Source organism: Cupressus sempervirens, chromosome 8 (assembly GCF_028749045.1).
Source record: "Cupressus sempervirens isolate cs-2001-9-10 chromosome 8, ASM2874904v1, whole genome shotgun sequence".
Classification (NCBI taxonomy): Eukaryota; Viridiplantae; Streptophyta; class Pinopsida; order Cupressales; family Cupressaceae; genus Cupressus; species Cupressus sempervirens.
The window spans coordinates 841536202-841546700 of NC_143125.1; the positions used below are offsets into that span (position 1 = coordinate 841536202).

General features: G+C 36.3%; 1 protein-coding gene across 1 annotated transcript in view; it reads right to left on the reverse strand.

Annotated features, from left to right (window-relative positions):
* EMB2410 (embryo defective 2410) overlaps positions 1-9660 on the reverse strand; it is a 279730-nt gene extending 270070 nt beyond the window's left edge. Inside the window, exons 1-4 of the mRNA XM_089795541.1 lie at positions 9262-9660; positions 6492-8984; positions 5651-5849; positions 5389-5448 (exon numbers count right to left, since the gene is read on the reverse strand). Of these exons, the coding sequence (XP_089651667.1) occupies positions 5389-5448; positions 5651-5849; positions 6492-8947 (2715 nt within the window). The 5' untranslated portion in view covers positions 8948-8984; positions 9262-9660. The remainder of the gene's footprint in view (positions 1-5388; positions 5449-5650; positions 5850-6491; positions 8985-9261) is intronic.
* Between the last annotated feature and the right edge of the window lie 839 nt (positions 9661-10499).

A 10499-nucleotide genomic window follows, 5' to 3' on the forward strand; every position in this document is an offset into this window, starting at 1 on the left:
GAAAGAGCGGTAGTTTTGTAACTGTTCGCATTTCCATCTATATAGCGACTTCAATTCACTTGTTGATCTTCAGAATTCGCACCACACGAATGAATTGAAGGAGAGATCCGTTGGAACAGTAAATGCATAGTTTTAACAGATATTAAGGTGTCCTTTCACTATTCCATTGGTCCAATGGTAACTTTTTATCTCTCATATTTACTTTCTTGTTTTCCACTAAGTTTTGGGAAGTTATAAACAAAGTACTCCGTAACAAAATATCCACTGAAGCGAATCTGCTTAATAGGTCTTTCCCGCAATGGTTAGATTGTTTCCATTATCATCTTGAGAGGTTTCGCACACAAAATATGGGTTTAATCCACTCACCAACGTTATTTTCTTTAAAATCCGAAAAATTGTCCTCATGGGTTGAAAACCTACCGAGGAGACGACAATTTTCGTTTCTCCACCCAGGCTTGCCTTTTAACTTTACCTTTTGATCATGGTTTCCTTTGGGTTCGGAGATGTCCAAAAGTAGTGCGAAAAGTCATTAGGAACCCACCTTTGCTTCTTTTCCTTCAAAATTAGCTTTTTCGGGAAACTGACTTCATGGGTTGAAAACCCACCAAGGAGAAGTCAGTTTCTAGTTTTCCGCCTGGAATGATTCTGAGAATTGTGACGAATCCTGAATGTTTCCAAAGGTAGATAATTGTAAGAGGAACATTAATTTGTTATAAGGTACGTCGTTATCTTCTTATTTCGGCCCGTATGCATCATTTGCTACTTTCCGCAAAAAATCACCTTCATGGGTTGGAAAACTGCCGAGGAGAAGACGAAGTCTGGATTTTCGCAAACTTTTGTTCTCGCGGAGAAAACAATGGATCCCAAGCAGATATAACTCTTGTAAATGATCTTTGCATGTTTTCATGAATCTCCATCAAATTAGGCACTAAGCTACCCGCAAAAACTCACAACACAAAAGGAAAACCACCCAGCTATGAAATGTGGAGAAGGGTAAAATGAAAAATTTGATGAAGACTTTTTCCACCTAAGGGGACTTGGACTTAGACTTGAACACACCTAGGACCTTACTAGAACACAAAATTTCCACTTTGCAAATTGGTTAGAGAATGAAAAGTGGGGCAACAAACAAGAACAAGTCTTGTTGGACGAAGGAAAGCCCTTGTTGTACAGAGATCAAACAGGTAGAAAGAACCTCCCTTTGAGGGAAGAAAACCCTTACAACCTAAAGTAATAAAGCATATAGACAACAATGCAAGCAATAATGAACTATTGCAATGTACAATAAGTAAATCGAAGCACAAGATAGAGTACACAAACAATAGAGATAAAATAAGCCCTTCAAAGTGTGGATTAGGTCGAGCAACACCTCGCTACGAGGATGCAAATGAGAAGGAGAGAGCTTGAGAAGGAGCCTACAAGAGAAGATAGAATGAAAGAGAGAGATTCACATGAGCAAGGTTGGGTCTTTTATCGTGGTGGATAGGTGCAAATAGTCGTTATGTTTAAATCCAAAGAGGAGGCATGGGTTGAAAGCGATCTTTGCGTTTAAAGTTTTGTGGACACCAGTGCATTGCATTGACATTCACGTGTTGTGCTCATGTCCAAGCATGTGGGCTCCAAATTCACATGGAGGGTTGCAAACACTATGCTATAAGGAGTCATCATGTCAAAATGTGTCCATTTGATCATGGCTTTCCAATGTTTCCCTATGGGACTATCATGCCCAACTTTTTTTTTTAAAAAAAATTAAACTACTAAGTTAATACATGCTATTCTAAATAAATTAACTAACCAACTAATTTTAATATCTAACACCTTTTAATTAAGAATAATTACTAACGACTAAAATATTAATATAAAATAGAACTAACTAACAAAATACTAAAATTACTTACTAATCCACAATAACAACTAAAATACACTTAACTACAAACTAAACTAAATTAACAACATTTAAAATATACTAATATTAAAACATACTAATTACTATTAACATAAAACAACTAAAATCGAAAACTACAAATAAACTTAAAAAATTGTTGGTGTGTTTTTGCCCTGTATTTTGGGCATGACAGGGACACAATGCAAAAGTGTCATAATGCAAGGATGCAATTTTAGGACACTACAAGGGCTATAATGTTCCCACAGAGGGGCTTGTTTAAACCCAATCAATAGTATTATTCCCAAGACAGTGTAGGGGTCAGCATCACAAAAGCCTTGAGGGCAAGTCCCAAGATAGCATACAAGCTTGGACCCGTAAAATTTGAGGGATCCCATTGTAATTGGTCTCTAGGCACCTTGGTACATACATAATCTTTCCTTCATCAAATTGAAGTAGTACTAAGGTCAATAAGGATTTTTATAATATATAATATAGATAACTTAATCTAATGATATGAATGAATAATTCTCTTTACTTTGAACATCTTAGACTGAATCATTATATCTTTATCCATTTAGCTTTGGACATAAATATTAAATTTGGGCTGACGTAGTTATGATTAAGACAAAGCCTAGCAGGGGACATTATAGTTCTGATGTATCTCCAAGAAAAAAGTGTGGTTTGGGCTCAAGAAGATGACATCACTTTTTAATTAAGTTACATTTGTCCATCTAATAGTTATAAGGAAAGACCTGACTTGTGGAACTGGTTAGCTATCAACCAGAAGACTATTCCCCGGGCTTGTGGTGGGAGCTTTATGTAGTGTCCTTTTCTAGACACTTATTTTATTTTTCATTAAAACAAATAATTGAATTTACATTTATAGATATAACTTAATTATAATCATGAATTTTATTATGACATTCTGCCATCTTTCTTCTTCCGATTTGCAGTTATTTTCCCTAAATGATTGTCCTTAATATCTAGGTAACTAGTGTATTTTTGTCCAATAACTTGATAGAATAACTTAAGGTTTTCGTCCTTAAATCTCTTAGTTTTTCCCTTGGAGGGTTTACGTCCTCTTTAGCTGTAGTATTTATTTGCAAATCACATATTATTTCCTTCTGATTGATATGATACTTTCTTATTTGATCTTCCTTTTAAACCTTCTTCCTTCCAAAAGTCATTACCTTTTAGGGACCCTTTCACTCTTGCATTAATTTTTTTTTTGTTAGAAGGGAATAACTGGTGTTAAGCATAGACGTGCCCCATTTCCAGATGGTCCATTACTATAGTGGATCAGCTGTCTTAATAAAATTGTGTAATGTCCCCATTTTTGGCTGACCTCGTGTAGCGTGCCGGATTTGCCTATCCTCGACTCTCGTAGGCAAATGGTGTGGAGAGAGAGTCAATTCTGCCGATCAGATGGTCATATTTTGCTCTTGAAGAAGTGTTAAGAGGTTATATTTCATTATTATGTGTTATCGGGGCCTACATGTTATAATTTTAAGTTGAGTTGCACTTTTTATTTTATAAAATTACTTTATTATAAAAAGTGCATCATAATGAGGTTTTATAAAGGATGTTTCTAGAAGTTCTAGCAACTTCTTAGAAAAAGTGAATAAATAGAGGGCTGGGCCTCTCATTTGGACATGCCTGGATTTGAGATTTCTTCTACTTCTTCCATTGTGGAGCAATTTTGTAGTCTCTTGGGTCTGCAAATTATTATTTGATCTTTGGGAACGAATCACTCCCTTGGATTGGCGACTTTGAGGGTGTGAAATATCACCTGGATTGTTGCATTTGAGGAGTTGGTAATTCAGCCATCTCATTTGGACTTCATTGAGATTCAATTATAAGGGTTTACTTTGGTTGGAATAAGGGTTTCAGTTGTGCCCTAGCATTTGTGGATTGATTAACAGGGTTTGAAGACACAGTTGTGCATTATTTTCAGACTGCCAGTCTAGGGTTTGGACCCATGTTTTTGCTCATAACTCCTAATTGGCTTGACGAATGAATTTCATATTTTAGGGAGTTATTCAGCAACCCTAGGCGCCCAGATTTATTGCTTTTGGAGTGACAAAAAACGCTGCAATATTTTTATCTAGCAGCCGTACCAGGCCGTACCTGTACGGCCCTGTCAGTTGGGTAGCAGCAGCAATTTTGTGAGTCGGTTTGGGGCAGATTGTGAGGTCTTCGTGTGGCATTAATTCAGCATTCATATCCGGCAAAATTGGAGCTATTCCAGGTGCACAAACTGAAGTTTTGATTGCCAAAATATTGCATGTTATGGATTAGAACAGTCAGCACTGTCATTGCATAAATAGTTATTTCCAGTCATTAATAACTGTTGTAAAAGTTTCGTCATTTGCATTCCAAATCTGAACTGGGTTATTGTTCATGTCATAACATTGCATTGTCAAGAGCTTGATGTATTAGAAGTGCATAGTTGTGACAGTCTCTCATTGTAATCAGTTATATTTGCTGTCATAAAATCAGAATTGCATTGGACTTCATATTTGAGTTTCATATTGTCATCTATCTCTTAGATTGGTAGTGTTATAATCTGGAATTGTTGTTCATACATTATTGGCATCATATATTGAGGTTTCGTTGTACAACAATTAGTGATATTGCAGCCTTATTCGGTTACATGCCAACTGTTTGACAAAATTCCTAAGTCCAGTTTGAGGGTTTCAGTGGCCTTTATAGTAAGGGTCATTACAAATTGTCAGCCTTAGTCAGGGGCATTACATTAACATGGTCGAATCTACTGAAGACATGGGTGACTGTAAATTCGCCTAGAAGTGCAATGAAAAGTTTTTGTGAGCTAAATTTAAGAGGAAAATGAATCTGGTTGACCACCTCCTAGAATGCAAGAAGTAAAGGTGTTTGGTTCCCTTGATCCAATGTTCAAAAGGCAAGAAAAATGGTGTTTGGTGTTCTTTAGATTGTATAAACTTATGTTGGATGATTCCACTTTTGATATTCCCCTGAAACAATGTGGCTACACCAATCCCTACTATATGAATATTTATTAATCACCTGATTGAGATTAGGCTCTTACCATTATCTTGTCCTCCTAAACCTTCACCAGCTTTCAAACATTTATGCAACTGAAAATTTGTCATCTGAAAGATCACTCCAATAGTTATAACATGTTTTATTTATCTTTGTTTAACTTAGTATTTTTTTTAAAGGCTCTAACATTTGTAGATGGAATGTAGCAGTCGATGCTTCTTAAAAGTTTACAAGGCTTGGAAAGGTTCAAGAAGCTTTGAATAGGGTAGAAAGTTGTCTCCAAGCAAATCCATGGAGTATCATGCTAAGCATCTATTTTCCCAAGAATAGTAATTCAGACCTTCATGATTGACAAATAAATTCTTCTTTAAATAAAATATGTTTATGCCCACAAGAAAAGTTGAAAACCATTTCATATGAGATTAATTCAACTACAGTAACTCTATAGTTAAGTTCAAGTTAGAGAAGTTTTAGATTAGCACCTCTCCAGTGGCTCTGCCATTTGCCCAAACAATTGGAATCTCCAGTATCCTTTCAAAAAGCTGCAAAAATGAAGTCCATCCTAGAAATTTCATTTATTGTACAATTAATTTCAAAAAATTAATCCTTCAAAATTAGAACAAACCATTGATCTCACTGAGATCATTAGCTACATACACGGCATCACTCCCATCAATATGAATTGAACGATACAGCAGTGTTGATGCTACCTGTATATAGGACAATAAGAAACTAGCAACTAACCGGAGCAAAGAGGTCCCTCGCCTTTATGTTAACATGCCACTCCTGTTGAAGGAAATTAACAAACACATTTATAAACAACTTCCCTCCATCTTTTGATGGATAACCAGTGCGCCACTCCTTTGGCATCCCAGTTAATTTCAAATGCATTTGGTCGTATCTCTTTCGAAATTTAAGGTGTCCATTGATATTCTCCATTACCCTACATAAAATACATACACCATAGACATCAATATCCAAACTTACCAAATAATAGATCATTAATCTCATGAATCACCAAGGTGCACTTAGAGACGCTTGATACAGATATAAAACCAGTCTCTTGATCAAGTAGTACCAACATAAGGAGATCTTTGCAAAGATACTGTGCAGAAATTTTTACTGAACCTTTAAAAAATGTTAGCTGGCTCACAATCTTAGTACAAAGTAACCAAGGTAATCATGCATTGCAAAGCCTCTTCAAATAGCTATATACAAAAACACTTTTTGTGATTCAACATGGTACTAATCATCTTCAGAAACAGCCTCACTCACAAGTACTGATAGCTAGGCATCTAAAATACCACTTCATATTAATTAGTTACCCAATAATTGCAAAGCAGTTTTGACAAAGCAAGCAATAAAACACTAAGAAGCAACTCAAAGAATAGGAATATTTAGATGGAAATTCAAAGCCTGCACTGGATGCTTCACAGGCCATCATAAAAGTATTCATTTTACTAAACACACAATTAGTCCATGAAGAACCAGACAAAAGAGCAAACAAAAGCAATTATAAACATCACAATTTAAGGTTGTTAAAAAGTTCTGAAATAAAAAATCCAAAGAATAAACAGCTGCAAACCTGGGTTCACTATCTCCATATCCTAATAGCATTAGAGTTCCACCCCTGAAAAAGACAGAGTCTATGTAAACTGGCAGTAGCTTCTCTGGCCCTCCAATGCATACTCTTTTTTGGTCACCTGACTCGAGTTTAGTGGCAAGTTGCTTGAAGTTGTTTCGTATGTATCTATCCATTCTCTGCACACAAGTGATGAACTTACCTGAAAATGCTGTCACGGGGCTTCCCTTTAGTGTATAAAACTGAGAACTCTTATCAACTGTAGATTTTGCCTGCGCCATATCTCTAGAGGCTCTTAAACTTGCAAGCACGGGAGATGAACCCCGAGTTATATCACTGTCACTCCATTCTCTTTGTCTGTTTGTTTCAGTGGTGATCATTTGTCCATGTAATTCCCCAAATGAATTGTCACGTATATTTGCAAATGGATCAAGTCTTGCAATGTTAACATCTTCTAAACAATTGTTATTTATGTCCCAAGCTACCTTTTGCAATACACTGTCCATGGTATTAGAGTAATTAGCAGATCTTTTCTCACTCATGCATTCTGCATTCGCTAATTCCTTGCCCCTTCTTTCAAAATGATTTTCAGTAGATTTACAGAGTTTGTTTGTTTCACATGATTCACTAGGCTCAACTACAGCTTCATAGACAGGCCCTTTTCCATTATCTATGCCATTTGTAAATGAATGCTTCAGAGACTGATCTGGTGATTTTGTTTCCTCACCTTCCACTCCAACACCTCGATCCAACAATGGCACATGCTCAAGCCTTGTCAAAGAGAGACTAATGGAATCAGTAGATGGATGCTTAATGCTGGTAAATGCATGACTTGTCCTCTCTAATAGCTCTTTATTTGGTTGAACCGTGTGTGGACACTTAACTGGCCCCATATCATTTGCAGTACAGTTACTATTCTCTTCATGTGTCTCTTCCATTTCCTTCTGAGTGTCCTCTGCTATGCCAAACTTTCCAGCATCTCCTCCATCTTCTGCATCAGATTTTTTTCTCCTGTCCTGGTTTTCAAAGTATGCCCTTGCTGCTGCAGCACTGCAATCAAGGTTTCTTCTTTGCATTGCTACTTTCTGACATAAGAGTTCATGATTTGGAGCTGAACTGAATTGGTGTAGCAATGGACTCAACATATTTTCCTTTAACCACACTTTTACATTTGAGACAGACATTTTCAAGACAAAAGATAAATCCATACTATCGTGCTCAAAGTCTCTCTCCCAGTCAGGTCCCTTCAATCTGCTTTCATTACAGATACCTTCCATGCATTTGTGATGCAACTGTTCCATACTCGTTTCCCCTATATCAATACCTTTTTCTAGGGTAGACTCTTCTTCTGTGCAATTCATGTAGTCAGAGTTTACAATTTCTTCAGCTTGCATTGCAGTCTCCTCCTCTGGAAACCTTGGCTCCTCAATCTCTGCAAATATATAGCCCTCTTGTGCCCATTTTCTTGCCAACTGGTTTCTTTCTTCAGCACTCTGAATAGCTGCTTGTTCCCTTGCAAGTCTCCTACGTTTTGTGCGAAGATCAATGCCCTCCTCATTTGAACTATGTTTTCCCAAAGGCTTCTCAAGTGGAGTAGGGATACCTAACCATGTCCAGTCCTCCTTCTGGGTAACCAAAACATGAGGTTGCACCAACATGGCCTTAATCACCCACTGTCTCTGCTGTAGGCTGGCTAAAGGCCGAAGCTGAAGCCTAACGTTCGGAAGCTCCCCACAGGAGAATTCCTCAGAGTGAGGACCCAAGGAGCAAGATTCCAATGAGAGTGTTCCCCGCAAGAGAGAGAGTTTTTTAACCCTGCCAAGGTTGAGTTTCCGACCAAGAGTTTCCCCCATGGCAGTTGCAACAGAAGGCAAAACTCTTTGCTCGATATATGCTTGGGCTCCAGCTTGTGCACACAAAAACAGCGCTCCAAGAACAATTGTAAAGTGAACAATAAACAGTCCCTTGAAAGACAACCATTTCTTCCATTGAGAAATGTAATCTTTTAACATAACCATGTGAACTTTAAGCATTTCCATAAGATCTATAAACATTCCCATGCCTTGACTAGGATATTGAAAACGCCATTGTATTCTGTTTTGGCATTTCAGTTTCCTTTCCAGGAATTTACCAATTTCGTTGAATTGCATATATGCATGTGAAAACGGATTTCTTTGTTGACAGCAGAAAACCCTTGTTTTGCCTCGTTCGTCAAGAGCATGACCCCAACCTAGCCTTGTTTGAAGGTTCCTCAGAGGAATCCTGCGAAACTGCCCAGCCCGTAATTTCTTTAATCTAGTTTCCCTTTCTCCATAACTTCTAAGCTTTCTTACCTTCACAGTCCACCCGTGAGGTGAACCTAAAATAAGGGAATGCATTGCTGCATCATGGAAACATGTTACAGCAAAAGGACTCATAAAATTACCAGTGCCACCGTTCAGTGGCACCTTGCAAGACATGTTCACCGGAAAAATAGCTAACCTGATGCCATCTCACCTGTCCCAGCACAGCCAAAAAAAAATTATCCAGGAGAATTTCACGAAAATAACCTCAATACCAAGGCCAACAAACAAAAATATGTAAAATTCATTTTACAGTTCAAACTATTTCTACGTGAAAACAGCCAGTAATAAAACAGCATATAACCAATTCATCCATTACACGGAAAAACAACATGACTGTTTTACAATGAAATAAAACAACACAAAAATTGATCTAGTCACTTACAGATTACCGAAAGAAAAAAATAACAGAAACCATAGCAAGTGCTTACCTCAAACTTCTGCACAAATTGTTTGCTGCTGTCAACCATGTCTATGAGAATAAAAAGGCAGAATTCGCAGGAAAATATTACGAAACCCTACCAAAGCAATTTTTTGAAAAAAAATGAGAAGTACGAAAACCAATCTGCTGCGAATCTGTTCATAACAACGAGAAGTGGGTTTGAAAATATTGGTATTTCTGAGCTACTGCATTCTCAAGCTTGAGTCGAGATTTTCGCAGGCTTCTCGAAAACATTCGTTGAGAATTAAAATTTGTATCCAGGCGTGGGTGAAGAATGTATCAACTGCCTGCAGGTTGTTTTCCCCGGCTCGAAAGAACTGCCCAGTCTGAATCTGTTCCATTATATAGTCTATCGCCTACGAATCTGCTACTTAGAATAACAAAAATTAACGATTTTTTTTTGGGCAAGAGGCAATTTAAATGTTTGTCTCATTTGCCTGTCCAACTACTAATTTTACTGTCATATTTTTAATATTTCTTTAATTTTACTGTTTCTTTAATTTGCCTTTGTTCCAAAGTGATTATCCTTGTCAGTTCCTTCCTGCAAACACAAGTTACGGAATCATGAAATGCCAATAAATCAATCAAATTTTGTAAATTTTGAAGTTTATTTATGTTTTGTAAAGTTTCATAATTTTAATATATTTTTAAAATTTAATTAATTCTATTAGCTATGAGTAAACAATGAAAAAATAAATTTCATTTCAAATCAATAAAATTGAATACAACTATTCGAAAGATTTAAAGGTCATTAATGTTAGTATTAATAAATCCGAAATTCTTGTTAAATAACTCTTATAATATTAAATTGCTTTTAAATTTAATTGCATTTATAAGAGCGGTCTTCTATATCACAACTTTTCAATTTAACATTTACATTATTGATGATTCATGAACCCTTGCAAAAGTTTACATTGAAACTTTATTCATTATTTTATGATATTTATATTGATGTAAATGAATTATACTTTACTTTTAGAAATAATCGGTCAATGTAGTTATAAAGATCATTATATTCGACAATAGTCAGAGAAGGAATCTAATCAATTATATTGTATATAAAACAAAAATTAAAATTTGGAGACTGGCTCAGTATTTTCCTACCATTCATTCAAATCAATTTGAAATTATTTTTGCCAAAACAATTGTTAGTCTCTGTCTTATATGTAAGTGTTGGTAAACAGATTTGTCACTTGAAAATGGCCCAATGGAGTGTATGTGGCAAAC